At 39.0% G+C, this 23,213-nt stretch overlaps 2 protein-coding genes across 3 annotated transcripts; one reads left to right on the forward strand and one right to left on the reverse strand.

The window, feature by feature from the left end:
- The first annotated feature begins 3,008 nt into the window (after positions 1–3,008).
- Positions 3,009–17,394, forward strand: LOC101467798 (lutropin-choriogonadotropic hormone receptor). The gene is made up of 11 exons (XM_004556031.2): positions 3,009–3,416; positions 3,746–3,817; positions 6,736–6,810; positions 7,061–7,135; positions 10,238–10,312; positions 10,597–10,674; positions 10,862–10,930; positions 11,266–11,340; positions 13,027–13,215; positions 13,380–13,433; positions 14,988–17,394. The coding sequence occupies exons 1-11, from the start codon at positions 3,247–3,249 to the stop codon at positions 16,135–16,137; spliced, it is 2,082 nt and encodes a 693-aa protein (XP_004556088.1). The 5' UTR covers positions 3,009–3,246; the 3' UTR covers positions 16,138–17,394.
- Positions 17,395–17,679: 285 nt separating this feature from the next.
- gtf2a1l (general transcription factor IIA, 1-like) lies at positions 17,680–22,520 on the reverse strand. Of its 2 annotated transcripts, none has more exons than XM_023153065.2 (9): positions 22,362–22,520; positions 21,831–21,932; positions 21,550–21,670; positions 21,301–21,350; positions 20,180–20,273; positions 19,591–20,084; positions 18,615–18,848; positions 18,313–18,402; positions 17,680–18,212 (listed from the first exon to the last, which is right to left on the reverse strand). In XM_023153065.2, the coding sequence occupies exons 1-9, from the start codon at positions 22,383–22,385 to the stop codon at positions 18,105–18,107; spliced, it is 1,317 nt and encodes a 438-aa protein (XP_023008833.1). In that variant the 5' UTR covers positions 22,386–22,520; the 3' UTR covers positions 17,680–18,104. The 2 variants fall into 2 exon arrangements, with proteins under 2 accessions (XP_023008833.1, XP_023008834.1); XM_023153066.2 differs by having other exon boundaries at positions 17,681–18,212; positions 21,550–21,725; positions 22,362–22,417.
- Positions 22,521–23,213: the final 693 nt, after the last annotated feature.

Here is a 23,213-nt window from a genome sequence, read left to right on the forward strand (position 1 = left end):
TGACTTCCCATCAAATTAGATTTTTGTATTTTTTTCACCCTTCATTATGTGTAAATGAAAGCCAGTGGTCCCGGCACTATTTACAGTTTCACTGAAAGTGTGTTATGTTGCTTTCAAGTAAGTTTGAACTCATATATTTTTAATTCTCCTCAGATAAATTGCATTCAAGCTCTGTAGCCTTTTTTACTGGGTACATCTCTACAATCGAAGTACATATTAATACAACAGCTCTGCCACATATTCGGTTCCATACCTCTTCATATACACACTCACAGACATTGTGTTGGGTAAACCTTACTAGTACAGGTGCTGGAAACATTCCTCAGAGATTTTGGTCCATATTGACATGCTGGCTCTGCACAGTTGCTGTGGATTTGTTGGCTGTACATCCATGATGTGAATCTTCCAATCCCCACCACTTCCCAAAGGTGCTCTGTTGGATTAATATCTGTATAACTGTGGAGGTCATTTCAGTACAGTAAACTCGCTGTCATGTTTGAGAAACCAGTCTGAGATTATTTGAGCTTTGTGAGGAAGTGTGTTACTCTGCTGGAAGCAGCTATTATTAATGTGTACACTGCTGTTGTGACATAGTCAGCAACAATACTCAGGTATGTTTAAATAATGTGCAGTTGGTACTAGTGTATAGATAGATTGTTTGGTTGATTGTTTGGGCCATTAAAATTTGCACTGTGGGATACTTCACAGTTCATCATGCTACTTCTATCAGCAATCACATCATCAATAAACACCAGTAAACTGGTTCCACTACCAGCCATACATGCTCATGCCATACTTTTGTCTTCACAATGTCAGATGGCGTGGTTTGGCTCAGATCGTGAGCTGTTTCTCTAATTTTTCATACTTTTGTCTTTCCCATCATTCCTTAGTTTAATTAGTCCAGTTTCCAGAACTACGCTGGCTCCAGGTCGAATCAGTGATTTCCACTTTGTCGTAAACCTTCTGTATTTCTATTCATGAAGGTGTCTGTCTTGTAGACTTTCACAGTGATACACCTGCTTCCTAAATAATGCTCGTTTTCTTATCCATGAAAACACTTCTATGCACACTGAGTGTCTTCTGTGGTCTTTTCATGTTGCTGAGCTGGTCAATACATTCATTCTTTTTAACAATGCACTTCTAAATTTCTTGCTGTCTGTCTGATAGGTTTGTTTGGGTTTTTCAGCCTAATGATGACCTCCATGACAGCCACTAACTTCTCGTTCACCCTCATATTTAAAAATACAAAAAAAAGCTATGAAATACAAGTTCATCACTTTGAATAAATTTCCAGTGTTATATCTACTTTATTTATCGAGAAATAACAAGGTGCCTTACCTGGACATGAAATTGCGTGTCAGTCAGTTTCAGTGTTGGTCAAGTTACTTGAAAAAAGTAATCAGTAATTAATTACTGATTACTCCCCCCAAAAAGTAATCCCGTTACTTTACTGATTACTTATTTTCAAAAGTAATTAATTACTTAGTTACTTAGTTACTTTTTAAAAACACGATTTACAACCTGAAGAGGTGATAAAGTGATAGATCTTTCAGCCCAATTCTACTTTTTCTACATAATCCATCATACAAAATGTAATCAAATGGAAAAGTCTCTTTTTTTAACTTGTTTTATCAGTTTTAATCTTTTAACTTTATGCATCAAGCAAAACATTTAATTATATGCAACATTCTCTGACTTGAATAAATTAGTTTAACATTTAAACCTATTTTCTACACATTCCAGCACATAAAATAAAATATTTTTTGTGTTTTCACTCACTCTTTCAAACAGATGCAAGTAAAACACAGCAGAAAATAAATAAAGTCAAAGACTCAGCGGTCCTTTTGCTCTATTTTCACCTGTAAAGCAGGAGCGGGGTAGGCGGAGGGTTACCCTGGTGTAGGTGTGCTGCGGTCAGTTGAAGAATCCGCGCGAGTGTCTCTGTGAGTTTCCCATTACGTCGTAGCTACTCAGTGCTTGCTTGGAAGTTTAGGGGTTTTTTTCGCTGTAAAAAGAAGTTTTCTTCCCACGCACGATGGACGCTAATGTTTTTGTCACTTTTTATGGAATCAAACTCAAAGTAAGGTCAGTACTTCCACACTTTAAACGCTGCACGCTCATACTCTCTCCCGCACTCCATATATTATCCATTGTTGATCTGCACACAGCTGCTGTCACCAACGTCGCACTTGCTTACGTCACTGTCATGAGACATTCTCGCAAAAAAAATCACGGTTTTAGTAACGCAGTAACGCAGCGTTCCTACGGGAAAGTAACGGTAATCTAATTACCGATTTTGCAATAGTAATCCCTTACTTTACTCGTTACTTGAAAAAAGTAATCAGATTACAGTAACGCGTTACAAGTAACGCGTTACTGCCCATCTCTGGTCAGTTTTATGAAGTCTGCACTCTGATCACATATGGATTAATTTGATTTATAATCGTCTGTGGTATCATACTGAGGAAAAACTGCAAGAACTGAGTCTTTGTGTTTAAAGAGGACAGCGTAGAACATGCTGCATGCTCCATTTCCACATTCATCATTCAAAATTCTATTAGTTTTTCCTTCCCACTGTCGCCAAATGCTCGCTCAAAGGGGGTCGTTTGATTGTGGGGGTTTCTCTGTATAATTGTACGGTCTTCACCTTTAGATGACTGCTCCTGTTATTGTATAAATGCAGATTTCTAATGTTGCAGGGGTCCAGTGGGTGTGTGTGCCTGTGTGACTGAGTGAAAAAGAGAGAGAAATCTTTTAATAATATTTTGAGTGAACACAATTTTTTTTAATTTTTAAAAGGAAGACTGAGATAAAGAAACCTTTACATTAGCCTGGCTCACAACAGAAAACCCAAACGTCATCGTCCCCGCGCTGGTATAAACGGATTAGTTCGACATGAGTGGCAGCGTGACTTCACCGCATCACTTTTAATGCTAACATTTGTCAGAGCTTTTACGATCCCCCACCCACTAAACGTCACATCCCTGTGGCTGGGGCTGTTAAACACAGTTTCTCCTGTGCTTCACTTTGTTGGCTCTTCCACGCGGACAGTAAGTCGCAATTAAAAGCGCACCTGAAGTGAGCAGTGGATCCTGAAGCTCGCTAAAAGCGCACATTATTTAGCCTTTCTTCCCTTTGTACCAGCATGAAAGTGTGCAGCGCGGTGTTTGAGCTTCAGCTGTGAGAAAATTCAGCAGAGTTTATACATATTGCTTAAATCCCGTTGTGAGTAGCCCGGTGTCACACATGGCTCTCCGGGCGGTCTGGCTCCTGTTCGCGCTGTCCTGTGTCCTGAATGCGCGCTCCTGCTGCGCTTATACCTGTCCGGCCATCTGCCGGTGCACCGCCGACTCGTTTCAGTGCAGCAAAGAGACTCAGCTGGCCTCCCGCACAGGACCAACATCCGTGCTTCGACTGTAAGTAACCCAACTTTATGCTCTAGCGTCCACGCGAGTCTAAAATCACTGTAATCCACCTGCAGAGGGTCTGTGGCGTTTCATGTGACCCCACCAGTGCCATTATACTACTTTATTAACTTTTTTCCTCTTTTTTTGAGACTTATTGGCTCTGACCTCTCACTTACTTGAATATATTCTCTTTACTGTTACTGTAATATTTCTCCAAGGACTTGTTTATAATGGGTGTAATTTTGAAGGATAACCTAAAGAGACAGTTTTGTGTTTTCTCATTTTCTTTTATACTTAGCCATATAAAATGTGGATTTAACTGCCAATGACTTTTGCAGAAGGCTCACTCATCTGCCCTTGAAAAGAGTTCCCTCTCATGCCTTCAAGGAGTTGATCAACATTACAATAATGTAAGTTTTTTTCCCTCTCATACAGAGGTATTATAGGTGGGCAAATTTATGTACTTTACTTAGTGAAGGACTAGAGCAGTATTAGTTCTACAGGACAATTACATCCATCGCTTTTTTCTTTTTCGTTTTACTTCAAAATTACTCAAATGCTTTTTGCTTGGAAATAAAGATAGAATAATTATGATGTGTTTAATCCTTTGATCATTTCTTTATCAGGTAATCAACAGATGTTGTCATGTTTACCGGGTTAATGGAGGGTAATTTGGAAAAAATTAACATCTTTTTGTTATTTCCTAATATAACTGCTTCACTTTGATCTGTTGTTGTTGAGTTTACTACATGTACCAAACTCATTTAAAAAATCAGCACAAGTAATTACATTCAATTTTCCCATGTAAGTTTTTTCTACATAAATACAATGTAAAATGTGTAATGTATCATTTATTTATAACATTTATTGGAGTATGATCAAATGAAAGTTTACACCAAGCACATTTTCCTTAGAGATTAAATATTTGAATAAATAAACCTTTGATTTTATATGTTTCAATTACAATTTACTCAAAATCATTGCCTCATGTTTATTGAGAGTGAAAACTTTTGAGGGAAGAAATCAGTCTTTTCAGCAACCTCTAAACTAAAGGGTTCATTCACCACATGCTCATGTCATGTGGTCCCATGCGTATTATCCTAATGTCCTGTTTTCATCAAAGGTAGATGCTTTAGAGTAGTACAAAACAGATCCCAGTTTAGTGCAAAAGAACCATGCATCTCTTGTTCATGTCAAAGTGCATCCATCTACTATTATGCTGTAAAAATTGAATCTGAATGGGAGGAAAAACCCTTTGATGTATAAAAACAACATAAGAGCAAAAAGTACAGTTTGTATACACAAAGACGAGAGTTTTTTAACATGATCTGTAGAGACAAATCAAAGATAGCTGCTTGGCCAGCGTAAATGTAGACATGTTCTGGCGCTGGTAAAATGTAAAATAAAAATACCCAAAGGAAATAAATTTCCAAGCAACATTTATTTCAGCAATAAATCATGTAAACTTCCCAGACAGAACAAATCAAATATTCTACTAATATCCCAGCTGTAACTTGAAACCTACCTGACCAAAAGTGCAAACAAATGGCACTACAAGTATAGTCACACCCTATTTCAGAAACACTGCAATCACTTCACCTGTGTGCCATGCACTGAAGTGGCACAAACAAACACAAAAAACAATTAAAGAAGAAATCGTTTACATCTAAAAGCCTGCACACCTGGGGGGGACTTACAAAAACAAAACTACAACTAAATTTAAAAAGAAGGAGAGCTGGAGACAGTCGATAACAGCTTTAAAACAGAAAAAAGTTATCAATTTGAAAAAAAATAATGCAACATGTAATAAAAACAGTGTAAAATAAAGTGGTAAAACGTCAACTATACCTACGACACGATCAGTTTCCTCATGCACAGTAGATCCAGATCTGTATAAATTCAACCATAAAAAGTTGCACCTACAACGCTAAATAATCCAGCTCTAGAAAAAACAACCAAAATCTCTTACCACAAATCATACCCACTCACACCAGAGGGAGTTCATCCACAGGTGATAGCACAGGGTGCCCAGAAATATAAGGGGGGGTAATGAAATTTGCCAACAACAAAACAAAACAGTACACAACTAACCAAAGAAGTTTTTTATTCTAAAAAAAAGAACAGCAGGTTCTAACGGGTATACTTACCTTTTCTCCAGAAGAATATTTGTTTGCTGACTGAAAAAGCTCATATATACCACCTTTACTGGTACGATCTGTCAAAGATACTCAAATGTTTATTAAAAATCATTTAACTGGGTTTAACTTGCTTTTTCCTAAAGCTGTGCATATAGGTGGGTATAGAAGAATAGAGGTTCTGATGTCTGCTACAGATGTGGGAATTTATTTCCCATCAGTCGGGGCTCAACTTGATCATATTTACAGCTAGACACTCAGTCTTAAAACCGTAGCATTATCCCGAGTTGTTCACAGACTGAGCTTTATTATTTATTTCACAACAGTCTGATGAGTAAGTAAAAAACATTTTTAGCTGCTAATGAGAGCGCTCAGTGGGTGAGCCGGCTGGTGTTGAGGGCGTTTGACTTTGCTCTGCTGCTCAGGGACAAGCCTTATCGGTCTCAGATACATAAAGTACTCGCATGTGATAGGTTCATGTTCAGTTTAACCTCCATCGCAAAATACTGTAGTCTTCAGTGATAAAATAAATTTGAGACTGAACGAAGTTAGTCGTAAAAGCTGTCAAAACCCGTGTCAAGGTGGAATGACACGAGGACCTGCTCGTCCTTTGTCACCGATGACGCATCCTTGAAATCACAGCACCACTTCATGTAGATGATCATGCGCAGAGGCCTTTTTTCCAGAGCTGTAAGCAGTAATTACAACACTATACATAATGCAATCAGGAGAGGGGATAAAAGAAAACAAATAATATGCGGTACAGATGGAGTCCTTTAATTGTTTCTCGACTAGAAATGGAAGCCGAGCGACGTTATTTTAAGAAAAGCGCAGGCTGATTACAGTAGGGCCGCAGAGTAAAACGATGATTGCAAAAGGAAGATGGAGAGCGTCTCGTAAAAAGAAGTCAGCCATCAGAAAACAAAGTGTTCAAGGACAAATCGGGAAGACTTGTTGACTTTGTTTGTCTTGGAACGCTTTTGTTTTGTCCTGCTTTTTAAAGATCTTCACTTAGTCTTCCTGGCCTAGATGCATCACTGATGTATTTCTGAAGCTCTTGGTGGTACCTCTGTTTTGCCATCAATCATCTCTGTCCCATTTCTAACGCAACAAGCACTTGTGTCACTTTGCATAACTAAAAATATTGTTAATATGTCGATGGATGTAGAGCCTTTCTTGTGTGTGCGCTACAGTGAGATCTCCCAGAGCGACTGCATCACACATATACAGACACACGCCTTCCTCTCCCTCTACAGCCTGGCACAAATGTAAGTCACACTTTACACTCCACCACATGTCCCATTCAAACACGATGAAAGCAATTACTCATTTGAGCAGCTGGTAAATGATTTGCATTTCCTTTAGGTTTCACGGGATTAGTCTGTCATTATAAAGCGACGTGTTTAATCCTTGACTTTTTGAGCAGCTGACGTATGAATGAGGGGTTTTTTTTTTTCCATGCTTGTTTGTTGACAGCCACTGACAAGAAAATTGTGATTACTGATATGTTTCCTGTAGCTCAGTGCAGAATATCAACAGCCTGAGATTTATTGAAAAAGGCGCCTTCACTGACCTGCCCAAGCTGGAATATTTGTAAGTCGCTTGATTTTTATGTGCACATTTCATATAAACTTAGCAGGTGGTTAAATATGAACCAGACATGGGATTCATATCATTGCTGAGTTTACCTGTTAAAGTCTGTGCCTGTTTGTGTTGCAGCAAGTGATGCTCCCTCACTGTGTAATACCATAAATGCACAATTAGCAAATGGCTTAATGCTGCAAAATAGGAAGAGAGCCAATGAGATACTATAATGTTACATAAATGTTATTGATAAAAACAATTGTGATTTAGTGAGCAGAGCAACTCACAAAGAGGCAGCAGAATAATGATGTGTAGCTCTTACTTATTTCATGTTGAAAGTGATACACAAATGTTACCAAGCCTTAAATAAAAGTGACATGGGTGCTAGTTCAGGTGTGAGGACTGTTAAGATTAAGGAAGAGTGCAGTTATCAACAGTATAAATCAAATTAATGTGAATTCACAGATGACTGACTATGAAACCAACAACACCACAGATCCCATACCTAAGAATTTCATATGACTCTACAGTACTGTGAAAAAGTCTCATGCCAACCCTTTTCTTTATATTATGCTTCCAAGGAGCCAGACTGTCTTGTATTTTTTAAAGTAGTCTTGAGCAATAGTTCTACAATCATTCAAAATATTTTTTAACCAACAAAGTGATTCCCAAAGTGGCAGGCCTAAAAATATATCTATAGCCAATGAATGGTATTTGAAAGTCATGTCCTTACAAAATATGAAAAAATTCAGCAAAGCCCAGACAGAGGATCAGAGAAATGCATCTGATCCATCTACTATTCTCTCAAGCCTCATCAGAAATGGTATTAGTGAAGGAGTGGCTGTTGAGTCATTCATAAAGAAGGAGAAAAGGTTGAGATGTGCCAAATTATGCAAGAACTGGAATGAAAGTCATTTGCAACAGGTCTAATGGAGTGATGCATTCAAATTTGAAATTTCTGGTTCAGATTGTTGTCAGTATGTACATAAGAGGTCTGGAGAGAGATACAACAGCGAGTGTCTACAGCCATCTGTAAAACATGGTGGAGGCTCTGCCATGATTCTGGGCTTGCCAAAATTGATGGACTTATAAACACAGAAAAGTACGATCTGGAAAGCATTTGATTGGCAACAGCTTGATTTTTGAGCATGACGATAATCCCAAGCACACTGCCAATGCAGTAAAAGCATACCTGAACAGAGAAATACACAGTGGAACAGCATCAGTCAAGATTTGGCCTCCCCGGAGCCCGGACACCAACATGACTGAAGTAGTTTGGGATCACCTTGACAGAAAACAGAACAAAAGACAGCATCCAAAGGAGAGTTTTGAATGTCCTTTTTGAAGACTACTTAAAGAAATTACAAGAAGACAGTTCAGGGTTGAAGAATAAAGGTGGTCATACCCGATACTGACTTTCAAGCTCATTAGAACTGTGCAAACTCTGTTTTTTCCTTACATTCTGTATTTGTATGTTTGCACATGCCTCTACAATTCACTGCACCTAGAAAGAAAACGGGTGGCTCAAGACTTTGCATGGCACTGTACATTTTCTGGGTACTTTAATATAAACTTTATAGAAAGTTGAGACTATTGAATGTTGAATCCAATGGCTTAATGGCCAGGCCTTTTTTTTGTTTTGATTTGGGGAGGGGCTGAACAGCTGCTGGTTAGATTAACACACTCATGTTTGCCTCACGATGATACTATGTTGTTCCTGTTGCAATTAGCAAAATCATAATGCCTAAATCCATGAGAAAATATCTAATAATGTTCCCTATTGACTGATCTGCACCTTCGTTGCATCCTAATTAGCACATGTTAGCCTCCAAACCAGCTTTGCTAAGATTCTGTACATGGTAAACATTGTACCTGCTAAGCATCCGGCTTGTTTGCATTGTGTATAAGCGCAGCCTTGCATACATGTAGGTAAACACCTACACACAGGTTGAAGGCTCAACCGAAGCAGAATCAACATTTGCACAACAAATAAGAAAAAAAATAATCCACTTGACCGACTGCAGACTCCTACAGAAGCACATTCACATTCACTCCTACAGGATCACAGAACAAACTAAAATAGGTTGCACAAAAAAAACAATATGTTGCGTTAACGCTGAAAATAATTCTACTGTAGACCAATTTAAAAAGTTGTGTTTCAAGGAAGGCAGGAAGAAAAGTTTGATCTTTGTTCAGTCCCGATGACTTCCAAGCAGCAGTCAAATGATTGTTTTGTTTGTCATGGTGGGTGACCAGGCTTCTGAGACATAATCCAAATATTACTGTCCGAACAGGCAACTGCAAGTCCTGTGTAAGTACTGGCAGGTTGATAAACACAGGACTGAATTTGTATCCAGATCAGACTATTTACTGTGACAGGAAAATATTGTTATTCACAAGGCAGCACAGGATATAGAATATAAAGCTTTTCTAGCAGTATAGTGGGAAACTACACAAGCTTTGTTTGTAAATTTCAATTTATTGAGGCTATAAGCTAGGGGAGGTTGGGAGGGTAGAAAATGTTGCTGCTGTCAGTGAGAAACAGAATTATGGCTAAGAGGTGAACAAGACACTAAAATCCACTATTGACTAGGGAAGAAAATAATAGATTTGCAAAATTCAGTTTTGAGTCTTTCACTTCAACTTCTTCAATTTTATGAAATTGAAAAAGTTGCAAATACTTCTCTTTGTAAGTCTGAACATAATACAGCTGCACTGATATTAGAGCATTTGTCTATATTGTTCATACATCCCTACTTTGTAATTTTGGGTTTTTTATGATTGTGACACTTTCTTGTTACCTACAAACCACCATTATACTTGTGTTTTTTTAATCTTGAAGCTCTCATGACCTCTATTATGCTTTGCTATTACTATTCTATCCAATATAAGGTCACTGTGGAGATATTTTTCATTTATTTGGCATTCACTGCCGCAAATTAAATGAAACTTGTCAAAGGTCATGGACAGAAAGTGATGTTTTCTAGAAGAGTCTTCTGAAATGTTGCAACTCTTCCTCCCTCCCACCCTGTCTTTTTTTTTTTTTTTTTTGCTTTGAAGATTTCCTCTTATCTGCTCACGATCATCTGTCTCTGCTGTTTGCCATCACAGGAGCATCTCTAACACGGGCATTGCACACTTCCCAGACTTCACAACCATCTCTTCCCTGTCGCCAAATATTATCCTGTAAGTAATCCTGTTTAAAGAAATAGTGTGTTTCCAAACTGGATTAGCGTCTTTCTGCATGCTGCAAAACCGCAGGTGCTTCACGTCATTAGCTCTGTTTGTTCTGTTTTACTTTTATTCCGTCGATATCGCGATGCCACCAACCCTGTAACAAATCCTTCAACTCTGTCACACTTCATCATACTGCTCTCTTTTTTCTTCTTCTTCTACGAATATACATATTTTTTTTCTAACTGATAATTAAACCCAACAGCCTGAGTGAGCGTTATCTTCTCTGTGTGCAGAGACATGGCAGACAACATGGAGATTGACATCATTCCTGCCAATTCCTTCCAGGGTATCACAGAGGAGTATGTTGACATGTGAGTAAGGGAACTAAAGTCCTTTTTTTTCCCCACATCAAAGCTAAAAGGAACTATTTGTTACTATTCTCTAGGAATGTTTCTTGATGCATATTTATAAGTCTCTGAAATTTCATGTTCATTTATCTGACCTTGGTGATTGGTGCTTCTGACAGCTAAATAAATTCAAATGTTGTGTCCTTGACAGGAACCTGGTTAGAAATGGCTTCAAGGAAATAAAATCGCACGCATTCAATGGGACAAAGCTCAACACGCTGTAAGCATTTTGATCATCAGTATTTAAACAAACAAAAACACCTGAGCTTGACAGTACGCTGTTGGGGAGTGCAACGTTTAGATTGAGGCCTTTCCTTTCCCCCCAATCATGAAAACTGAATGTACCAGTGAACAAACACAATGTAAGACTAAACAAAGATTACATTCCTTTGTTTTCTTTGTCCCAGTAATGCTGAATGTTGTTGTTGATGAGATATGCGCAGGCACCCTTTTTATAAACCCAATGCTCATCACTGTCAGTGTGAAGCTGAGCAAACAAAAAGTTTTGTTTCGCTCAGTGTTGTGTGCATTATACTGTTTCTTTGTCTTTTGTAGAGTTTTGAGAGACAACTGGTATCTCCGTAACATTCAAGAAGATGCCTTTGAAGGAGCCACAGGTCCAACTGTTCTGTAAGTAATTTGAGTTCATGAAACTCCCCACAAGTGGATTGGTAGTGACAGTTCCACACAAAATTATCTCCATAGACTGCAGCTCATCTCAGCCTGAAAGTGTCTTTCAGTGCATTGTTTTGATGTCTTGTTTTAATATATCAATTCAGCTTTATTTATATGGTGCCCAATCACAACAATAGTCGCTTTATATGGTTGGGTAAAGACCCTACTGTACTTTAATAGAAAGAAAACTCCAAGAATCAGACAACCCCCTATTAGCAAGCACTTGGTGACAGTGGGAAGGAAAAACTCCTTGTTAACAGGAAGAAAGCTTCAGCAGAACCAGGCTCAGGGAGGGGCAGTCAACTGTTTCAGATGTTTGGGGTAAGCCCAGGAAGACAAAAGACAGGGTCACTTGATCCAGTCCTTTCTATATGAAAACTTTAAGCCTAATCTTGAAAGCAGAGGGGGCATCTGTCTCCCAAATCCAAACTGGGAGATGGTTTCACAGAAGAGGGCCCTGAAAGCTGAAGGCTCTGCCTCCCATTCTAGCAGTCAGGGAGAAGCGCTCTGTTCGAGTGACATAGTGCTATGACATCTTTAAAAATAAATCACAATATTAATATCACCACTTTTACTTTATTTTCAGTCATTTTTTTCTTTTTTTTAAGACATGATTAAGCAGAGAAGTAGCAATTTAGCATGCAATCCATTTATGTTTAATGTTGCTATTCATCATTACATGGCTGAATTGATGTATTTTATACACTGTTTTGCAGTTTAAGCTGCAAGTTGCAACTGGATGTACAGCAATCATGTGCAAAGAAGTCCCCTCTCCCTGTGAAAAATACTGAAATTGCATAAAAACCTCAAAAATTGCACTTGAGTTAGTGTATTTACTTTTCAATGCTGTGTTCAATCAACAGAATTAAAGAGAGTTAAAGTGATTATATTTCAGCTAGGTCACAAAGCGAGATTGATATTCATAACAGTGCTTATTTTATTGTATAAACATTAGGGTAGTGACAGTCTGTCTGTGTAAACAACCAACAAGGCAGGCAGGACTGCTGAATACTGATTAGCAAGCAAATAGCTCAATCTGCGGTGCATGCAGCTTGCAAGGTCTCTGATTGCAACCAACTCTGTGGTTGATGTTTAAAAAAAAAAAAAAAAAAAAAAAACGAACTTTCTTTTGAGTAATTTTTGGATCTTTTGGGTTCTATAGATGTAATAAATATTTGGGTAAAGGTAATGCAGTCAAATGAATGACGGGAAGGAGATCCTGAATGTCTTTTTGCTAAAGATAAAAATGTATTCAGACAGTAATTGCAACCTCTATTCTCATAAAGTTGCTTTCTCGTGAAAGCGCATCTCTTCAGAGGCAGCATGATTTACTCGTTGGCTGATAAATATGAAAATGAATTAGGGCTTTGTTGCCACAGTCTCCAGAACTCTGTGAACACCTGTGGATGATTCAGTGAATTTGCCAGAAAGCATGTCTTCCACTGTCTACATCAACAAACGGCTTCTCTTGGATCGAGTTGCTTTGTAGCCCTCGGCAGAGTTTAAATGACCCATGAAAGACAACGAGACAGACGAAAGCTTTTCTAGTGCCTGCAAGTAGTTCAATGAATTTTAATCATAGTTGTTTTACTAATCATCGTTGAAATGTATGTCTGCATTCTCTCCGGGTTTGCCTTTCAGGGATGTTTCCTCCACGGCTCTGAGGTCTCTCCCCCCTAATGGATTGAGGCAGGTTAAATTTCTGAAAGCCAGCCATGCCTATGCTCTAAAGAGCCTCCCTCCACTGGAAAGTCTAGCTGAACTGCTGGAAGCGGAGCTCACGTACCCGAGCCACTGCTGCGCCTTCCACACATGGCGGCGGAAACAAAGGTAACCGACAGATGCTCCCAGAGATTCAACAAATCCATTCACATCTGCATAAACAGTCGAAAGCTCTGTCCAGTGAATACAGATCATCAGTAGGTGGATCATTTGCACTTGAGCTTGTTGATATTTTGAGGGGTTTAACCATTTTATTCCTTTCTCTTCTTTAGGGAAAGTGCCTTAAAGAACTTGACCAAGTTTTGTGATCTGATGAATACAGAAATGTAAGTTTTTCCCTAGTCACTTAGAAAGTCTCCATTTTGTGTCTTAAACCTTGATCTTACTGGTTGCTACACATTTTGTATGTGAAGATGCTCCCTTAATATGCCAGGAGCCCAATTAAGCCAGTGTGCTTTATTTTTTTAAAAACAGTCCAAGTCTGGGAAGAAGAACAACAGCAACAGCTTGCTTCTGTTCTCCCAGAAATGTCCCAATTATACAGTTGGTGGTCAGAGGTTTACAGGCACTCATGGGTGAATACAGCATAGAATAAAATAGAAAAATAGCCCTTTGTCATTGTACAACAAAATTTTGGGTTTTTTTTTGTTCTTTTTGTTTTTAGAATCGAATATGATGGTTGTTTTGGACTTTTTATTTCTTTCAACCGTTCCTTTTCCAAGGTTAAATGATTCTACAGCATACATATTTAATGACTTAAAAATAATAATAATTTGGTGCACAAGTTTGAGCATTTGAGAAAATCCAAAATAAATTAAAAAGGGTCAAAAGTATACACACACACACACACACACACACACACACACACACCTAAATCTTTAAACAAGTGTTGCCGATTGTAAAACAATGTCTTTTAACCTGACGAGGCTAATTAACTTATTGTTAGTAATCATGATCGACTCCAACTGGTCATTTTTCTTTGCCAGCATAAAAATAATTTGACAGCACTCTATAGATTGACCAATACTGAGAACAAGTTATTCAGATGGATCACTGTTTTGCCAAAGTCTGGAAGAAAATCCAAAATGTCACCCTCAAATGAAAGGATGTTCAGAAACAACTCAGAAACCAACAAGGCTCAGGCCGACCATGAACTTGAACCTCCGGAAACAGTGGAAAAACACTGGAAAACCAGTGTCACTCTCCACAATCAAGCAAGTTTCACATCACCACAAACACAAAGTGTGTCGAACAAGACAAAATCAGCACTTTCAAGGTTGGCTGAAATTTGTAGCCAAATGCCTTCTAGACAGGTTTGTAATCAGATGGGACTATCTGTCCACAATGACAAGACGTATGTTTGAGTACTAAAGGTGAAGGTTTCAAACCTAAGAACACCGCAGTAACTGTCAAACATGGTGATGGTAGCATCACACTCACACATTCAGCATCCCTTCAAATCAACAGCTAGATGGTTGAAACATGGACAGAATTGGGTATCCCAACAGGACAACAATCCCAAACACACATCAAAACAGGTTTTTGAATCGATAAAACAGGCTAACGATACATTTCTGAAATGGCATTCCCAAAGCCCTGACCACAGCCCTATTGAAAATATGTGGACTATGCTTAAAAGACAGACAGCTATTATTTCGGGTGTATGTATATACACTCTGGGTGGATTAGAGGAAATCCTAAATAGATTCAAACCTGTCATTAAAGATGTATGCTGTTCAATCATTCCACTCTGGAATCACCATGATATTCACACCCACGATGAGTGTATGTAAACTTCTGATCCCAACTGTACCACGCGTACTGTCTCTACTGTCTGTTATTCTAGGATTTTGATGCTAATTTTAACGTGTATTCTTCAGAGATCCGACTGCTGATGACACGAGTCTTATCAATGGCATCAACTTTCAGTATCAAGACCTGGAATTTGACTGTCTTAGCAACCCTTTTGTCAAATGCTCCCCAAAGCCAGATGCTTTTAATCCTTGCGAGGACCTACTGGGCTTTTCCTTCCTGCGCTGTCTCACCTGGATCATTACGGTTTTCGCTGTGGCCGGTAACCTGGCTGTTTTGGTCATCCTGCTAATTGGCCACCATAAGCTCACAGTCTCCAGATTTCTCATGTGTAATCTGGCCTTCGCCGACCTGTGCATGGGGCTTTATCTCATCCTAATTGCCTTCATGGACTACCATTCCCGTCATGAGTACTACAATCACGCCACAGACTGGCAGACCGGTCCTGGATGTGGCATAGCAGGGTTTCTGACTGTGTTTGCCAGCGAGCTATCGGTATACACGTTGACTGTGATTAGTCTTGAACGATGGCATACCATTACCAATGCCATGCATGTCAACAAGAGGCTGCGCATGCATCATGTCACAGCCATAATGGTAGGAGGCTGGGCTTTCTCTCTGCTGGTTGCCCTGCTCCCTCTTGTGGGGGTCAGTAGTTACAGCAAAGTGAGCATCTGTCTGCCCATGGATATCAACACACTCGGCGCTCAGGTTTATGTGGTGGCTGTGCTCATTCTCAATGTTGTTGCTTTCCTCGTGGTTTGTTACTGTTACATATGCATGTATCTCAGTGTTCACAACCCAGAGCACTCCACCCGGCGTGGAGACACCAAGATTGCCAAGCGCATGGCTGTGCTCATTTTCACTGACTTTCTCTGCATGGCACCGATCTCTTTCTTCGCCATCTCTGCAGCCCTGCATATGCCCCTCATAACTGTGTCTCACTCGAAAATCCTGCTCATTCTCTTCTATCCTATCAACTCCCTCTGCAATCCTTTCTTGTACACCATCTTCACACAAGCTTTCAGGAAAGACGTGCGTCTGCTGCTGAGTCGCTGTGGCTGCTGCAATTCCCACGCTGACTTCTACAGGTCACAGACTCTGGGTTCACACCTGACTTGTACCCAGAAAATGTCCAAAAGAGAACCTCACTCACTCGGCTTTTATGCCTATCACATCAAGATGAAGGGCTGCTTTCTAAATAAGGGAACCACATGACCAACCACATACACAACTGCGTAATGCACTGAAAGGCAACATCTGCCGCCTTACTAAAAATGTAGCATTTCTTCATAATGTAGATCTCATGAAAAGATTGTCAGTTGTGTGCATGGCAAGCGTCAGATCAAATTTGATCGTGTTTAGTTTGCAAACTAAAAACTGCATCAGACAAACGTAACAGGTGCCGCATCCTTCATTTCTGCAAATGTATTATGGTACATTAAAGAAGACAGATGGAGCACGGATGGCAAAATAAGCTAATTTATTTTTATTAAAGCTACTCTATATTTAATTATATTAAAAATGAAAAATATTTATTGTTTGCTTTCTATAAGACTGAGGTTTCAAGTTATTAGAAAGTAATTAAATGAAGACTGATTTTGTCAGAGATGAGTTTTGGTGCCACCTTTTGGTTTGTTGTACTCAGGACAGATTTGGATTGGAAAGTTAAAAGACTGCACACATGCAGGAGCAACTCAGTTGAACCTAGAGCCAAGACCAAATAAATGGTACTTATATTTAACCTCCTAAGACCCGAACTCTTCCACTGCATACATTTTTAATTTCTCTTTGATATTTGGGCATATTGGGACCCGATGAATGTAAAAACAAAAGAATTACCAGATTTTTCTTTTAACCTTATTTTTGTTTTTAAGAAAAGAGCCAAATATGAGGATATTCGTTTAAAACTTCGATAGAACAGTAGCAGTATAATGTCCTCGTAAGTGGATATCAGGCCCCTGTAGAGCAAAATTCAGTAATTTGGTCTAAATAACCCAAAATGTGATGTCCACATATGTGGACGCCAGGTCCTAGGAGGTTAATACGTAAAATTATTTTACAATTGTTTAAATCATGTGTGCTTTTCTAAAATCTTTTTCATTTTTTCTTGATTTAGCAACAACTGTTAGGCCTACTAGTCAAGAATATTAAATGTCAGATCACCTTTTCTGTTCATGTTTTAAGAAAACTTGAATGTTTCTTAATCTGGCTTTTATGACTGAATCAATCAATGGTACACAAATGTGTTTTTGTTATAATCATTGCAAACTTTCCTGTATATTTTTTCCACTTTGTATTTCTTTCTGATATTTTACATGATTTAAAAAGGAAAGAAAATAAATAAATACTGGACTTGTCTTTTTTTAACCACTACTGTGAATTTTAACCACTTCATGTTAGATTGTAAGAGTATGGGCTTTGTAATATATGCCTATGAGCAATCTTTTCTCTGAGTCTGAAAAAAAAAAAGAACACAGGTCTTCCAAAATTCTGTTTCCTCATCTTGTTGTACATAATCTGTTGTTAATTAAAAAAAAAAAAAGAACACAGGTCTTCCAAAATTCTGTTTCCTCATCTTGTTGTACATAATCTGTTGTTAATTTAAAAAAATACAATTGCTTAAAAAAAAAAAATATATATATATATATATATATATATATATATATATATATATATATATATATATATATATATATATATATATATATATATATATATATATATATATATATATAATAATAATAATAATAATAAATGTGTCACAGGCTTTGAAGTGGTTTTCACAGAAAGAAGAGGGCTCATTAAACGCAGCACCACAGTACAGGTCAGTATATTTGGAGCATAATTAAAGAGACGTGACAATGTTTGAAAATCAAACAGCACGTTTGTTATCCTCAAACAATCATTGGAGGTCAAATAAAAGGTTTACTCTGCTTGTAAAGAATATTTTCACAAAGTGCAATACAACATAAATCCATGCTGTTTGACTCAGTAAACAGTATTTATAAGGAATGCTTTATGCAACTGGATGATATAAGTGACTTGTAGCATTGCTCTGATGATTATCTGGCACAGTAGTCACAAACTGCTCTGTGAGCCACATTACTACAACTAAGAATTTTAAATTCATTTTTAAATGATAGTTTCTCTTTCCCTGATCTGTTCAGGGGGACTAAGGTTCATTACCACTCTGCTTCCCCAACTGCTTTCGAAAACACGTAGTCCCTGCCGCCGTAGCACATCACTCCGTCCTTCAGGTGAAACTTCCAACGGTTCTTACTGCGGTGAATCTGCAAATGCAAAAGCAGTGAGTACAATATTCAGTTAAAATTCAGCAGTGGGCTTTGATGAGGTGAAAATAATGGCTAATAAAAAGACAGCAGTTCTTACTTTGTCATACTGGCAAACAATGACATTGTCAGTGTCAAAAAGGTCAGGGATGTCTTGCTCAATCACATCGTCACCTGAATTCAGAGGGTCCTAATCAACAGAGTGCGGAATGGAGGAAACAAATAGTCAAGTTATGCAATCAAGATATGCTCTTTGGAAAACCACCTGCAAAAATATAACTGAAAAATGTAATTTTAGGGAGAAATGCACGAATCTACTGGAGCTCTCCAAAGAAAGTTTTCTTTTAATGGAAAGAAATAAGCCATGACTCATGAAAATGCATTTCAAACTCACTCTCTCACCTCCTCCTCTATGTTAGCGAGTTCATCTGCACCTTCACCGTCGCTGCTGGAGGAGATGCTGTTGCCATCACTGCTTTCATTTCCTTCCTGCAGGGCCTTCATGGCCTCTGCATTGATTATACCCAGAAAGTCATTCTCTTCCAGGGGAACCTCCTCTTCCTCCTCGAGGTCAGAGTTGCCTGCAGGCCCATCGAGCTGAACGATGTCTGAGAACTGGCTGTAGCCCAGATCCAACTGAGAATGAATTGCAAGAAGAAACATCACAGTTGTGAATTCGGAGAAATCAAGCTTATAAAAGGGAGCAACTGTCCTAATAAAATGACTATTGCTTCAGTAATTTAATATCAGAAACATAAAATGTCTCAAATTGACAGCACAGCAATCTGTGTTGTACCGCTAATGAATTTAAGATACGAATGCAGACTACGTTGATGATTTAGAAGCTTTGGGGAGAGGCTGATAAACTTGATGCTACCTGAATCCAGATGTTAAAATACAAGGTAAACCATTATTTCAAATTAAGGAAAATGGCACTCCAAAATCTGTCTTTTAAAAGTTCAAAATATTGATCTACCAGAAAAACATTTTTTGAGTCTCTCTTGTGGGTCAAGCATCCTAAATACTACAACTGTTACAGCCCTCTCCAGCTTACAAATAGCTATATCTTAAACTTTTCACCACTTTATTAAATCACTTAAAGTGCTCCTAAGAGTCTGATATTTTGTACACATTCCCCCCTTTTTGATTTCATGTGGCAGTACTTTGTGCCAGCCCATTAAATGTTACATAAAAACAGCATAAAGCTGCAGCTGTAGTCAAGCCTATATGCCTTATCCAGCATACAGAGTGATGAGTGCATTTTCCAAAATGTAGAACTACTCTTTAGACAATACACATCCACACTTCAATGACCTGATCTTTTCTATGCCTTAAAGTGATATTTGCTATATTAGACTGAGAATTCTTTCCAAATTACCCCAAGAGTCGCTTCAGACTGGCTGTCAGACTCCACAGGAGCTAGCTTCCTTGCCCATTCTGCTTTTTCTCTCTCCTCCTCAATAACTTCTTTCAGGATGTCATCAATGTCTCTGCTCTGAGCCATCTGTGCCAGAGCCTCCTCTCTTCTGATCTGGTAGTCTAATAACTGAGTGCAAGGTGAGGCGGTCGTGCTGAGGTTGGGTTGTGGATTTGGCTCATTTTCTTCCTGTGGGAAATCTGGCTCTGTAGACTGCAGGGGAAGGCTGCCCTCCTTACTGGAGGGTAAAATGGTCTTTGGCTGTGTGACAGACTGAGCTGGAACAGAGGATGTTTCTACCTCGTGGGGAGCAATAGGATTTGGTGGGACTGCAGTGGGCTGGGGGGCAGAAGCCTCCCTCCATTCAGTGACTTTCTGCATGGCTTGGGTTGCAGGCTGCTGACCCACTGGGGCCTGCGTAACCACAACAGGAACATTGACCTTGTAAAGTTGACCTTAGTGAGGTGATACAAAAGAGTGAAATGTTATTTTGAGAAGCCTGGCCAGGCTGGAAATAAAAACTGATTTAAGCTGTAAAGTCATTCCATACCAGAGGCTGTTTGTAGAGTGACTCCTGCTGGTATCTGCACGGGGTAAGCCAATCCAGCAGGGAGGGAAAAGGTAGCAAGTGTCTCTGAATTGTTCTGAAATAAAACATTATGTTGTGAGGAAAATACAAGACTAAGTATATTAAATAGCAGCTTTTGTACAATCACCTCCAAAATATAGACTTAATAATTATACACTGCGAGTCTTATCTCTTGAAGTAACTAACGAATACTGAGGTTTGCTTCATTATAAAACCACCTGCAGTTGTGGTCAAAAGTTTACCAACACTCATCATGGGCATAAATATAGTAATTCAGGGCTTTCAGTGATTTCTATGAACTGTTTTTTTTCCAGGTTAGATGATTGAACAGCAGGGTCACACACACAGGGTCCAGCAAAACAGTCCCAGAGCATGATACCACCACCACGCTTGACAGCTCACATGGAGTTCTTCCTATCTGACTGTGACAGTTTGGGTCTTCTTTCAGGCCTTGGAAAAGTAGTGATGCATCCAGGTAACTTGTATTTGCGTACAGTTGTTTGAACTGATGATCTTGGAATCTGAGGTTGTTGAGAAACAGCTCCAGGAGACCTTCAGACTTTCCCCATCTTGTGTAAATCTACAGTTCTCTTTTTTAGATCTTTACCGAGTTCCTTGGACTTTTCTGAGAATTTGTCAGTGAAGTGGAAATCATTTCAATACTCGAAAAGAGGAACTGTGATAACTAATGAGAAGGGTTTTTTTGGTTTTCAAATTTAGACATAAAAATCAAAGAATTCAGCTTAAGAAAAATAACAATTCAATCATTACAATTTAGATACATTACATTAATAGAACTTTACTATGAAACACCAAACATGTCATCCAAATGAGAAAACTATATTCAGAGGCTGTCAAACTAAAAAATTTTTAGGGTGTGTCTGCAGAATCATGTTATAAAAGGTGGAGATAGGCAGCGGAAGAACAAACTAAATATTGGTGCCAGTATGATTGCCTTCTTTCATGGTGTAAGATAAGACCTTGGAGGACTGCCTTTCTGAGTGCCTTTCAAGTCATGTGCATCCCTCATGCAAGTAATTATTACACGTTATGGAGGTGATGTAAATCTCAATCACACTTGCCTTGACCGGGAAGCTGCGGATATTTTGATTTCCAGGGATGACAACTGAGGCTGAAAGAAATATTACCAAAAAAGTGAGTAATTTTGGCTATTGTGTACATATTAGTACAAAAAGCCATTCAAATTAAATTTATTGACCTTTGTCTTCATTTAAGATCCCCCCGTAATATTCAAGGCACAAAGCTTGCAGCTGTATTAATTACAAGAAGAGTTAAGGTGCTTCTTTTGTTGGTGAGCAATTTAAGCTTACCCGTGAGCTCTTGATCACTCTGAGTGTAGCTGGCAGGAAGCTGGAGCACAAAGTTGGATGGGTTGGCGTTTTTCCTTAAGCCTTCCATTGCTTTTGACTGCATCACTTTTGACTCCCAGAGCTGAACAGCAGAAGACACAGCAGTATGTCTTCCAGGTATGGTGCACACTCCCTCACTAGATGGATTAACTTTGCTGTCACTGACAACTTGAGTCAAGAGTGCATTATATTTATGCTTTTAGGAAAAATAGCAGTAGTAGTGTAGGGTTATTTAAACTCACATGTCTTAAATCATCCAGGACGCGGTCTTCAACTCCTTCATCCAAGAAGAGCTCTCTCACGCTGTCAATCACGTCATCGATTATGGACAAGTAGAGCTTGGCCTGAAGTTGTTTACGAAAGAGCAAGTCAGAAGGTGTCGGTGGCTAAAAATCCTTCACAGAAACTAGTTGTTATGAAAACATCCATAACAAGTCAAAAACGATTGTTTTCTGTGCCTCAGTGCTGGAAAATATAGACCCGAGGTGGTTTTCTAAGGATATCAACGCCACTCTTCAATCCGTGTGACATAAACAGGCGAGATAAATCTGCCATTTGCCATAACAAACGCACTATTGCACATCTTACTGAGCATCCCTGCAGATATAGTCAAGTAAAAATAAAATAAAATAGTAAAACAATATTATGAGCAGGCTTCTTATTGGACAAAAACCTAGCTGATCTTAACTGCCTTTTGTTTGTTGAGCGCATTAATTTAACTCACAGTTCGCGATCAGTTCGACCCGATTAACTAAAACGTTTCCGTTTCTTACCACTGGGCCTGTGTCGGTCAGCATCCTTGGAGAATGACTGGGGAACTTTCACACTAGACTTCTACCCATTTGGAAACATAATAGACAATTAACTGTGATTAAGTCGCATTGTTTTACACGAGGCATACACGCGCAGGTGACCGCAATCAGCATCAGGCGCGCAGACAGGTGCGTTAGCACGTGAGGTTTCTTTTTTGTTTTTCCCAGGAGGGGAAAGTGATTGATTTAAAATGTGATTTCAGGTTCTTGCTTCAAACAAGATGAAGGTTCAGGGCTTCCTAAGTGCACTTGTCATATTAGAGGTTTATTTCAGTGGAGGTTTGGGTTGAGGGGCTGGTGGCTGCTGGACCTCAAATAGCATGTTTTATGGCAACAACTCTAAAATCTGAGCACACAAGTCCTGTGATCTAAGATTAAATGGGAGAGGTGACTTAACTTGTCAGCAGTCCCTTAAATATCCCTGTCCAGCACTAATAACCTCTTCTTTCTCTAGTTTCCTGGTTACTTTCAGTAGAAAAGTTACACAGCTGGCACAGTGCTGGGAAATCAGTGCACTTTTCCTGATCCCAGGAGTGCACAATGCCGGTAGTTAAAAATATTCCACCCTTTACAAAACACTGTTTGAACTTGGTGTTCAATAGATTCAGAGCAGCAGCGGGAGCCGTGACCCCTGCTTCTTGCAAGTTGTCTGTTTTGGCGATGCTGGGACTCTTTCAACACTGTTGGTTGACAGCTCTGATGAGGATGAGAGCGATGCAGCTGAAAAGCAGCAACACGAGACACCCTTGTGGATACTGCAGTTGCTGGAAGTAAACAGGCGGTTTAGCTGTCACTTCACTACAAAGCTACTGT

The sequence above is a fragment of the Maylandia zebra genome, linkage group LG13, assembly GCF_041146795.1.
Source record: "Maylandia zebra isolate NMK-2024a linkage group LG13, Mzebra_GT3a, whole genome shotgun sequence".
NCBI classification, from domain to species: domain Eukaryota; kingdom Metazoa; phylum Chordata; class Actinopteri; order Cichliformes; family Cichlidae; genus Maylandia; species Maylandia zebra.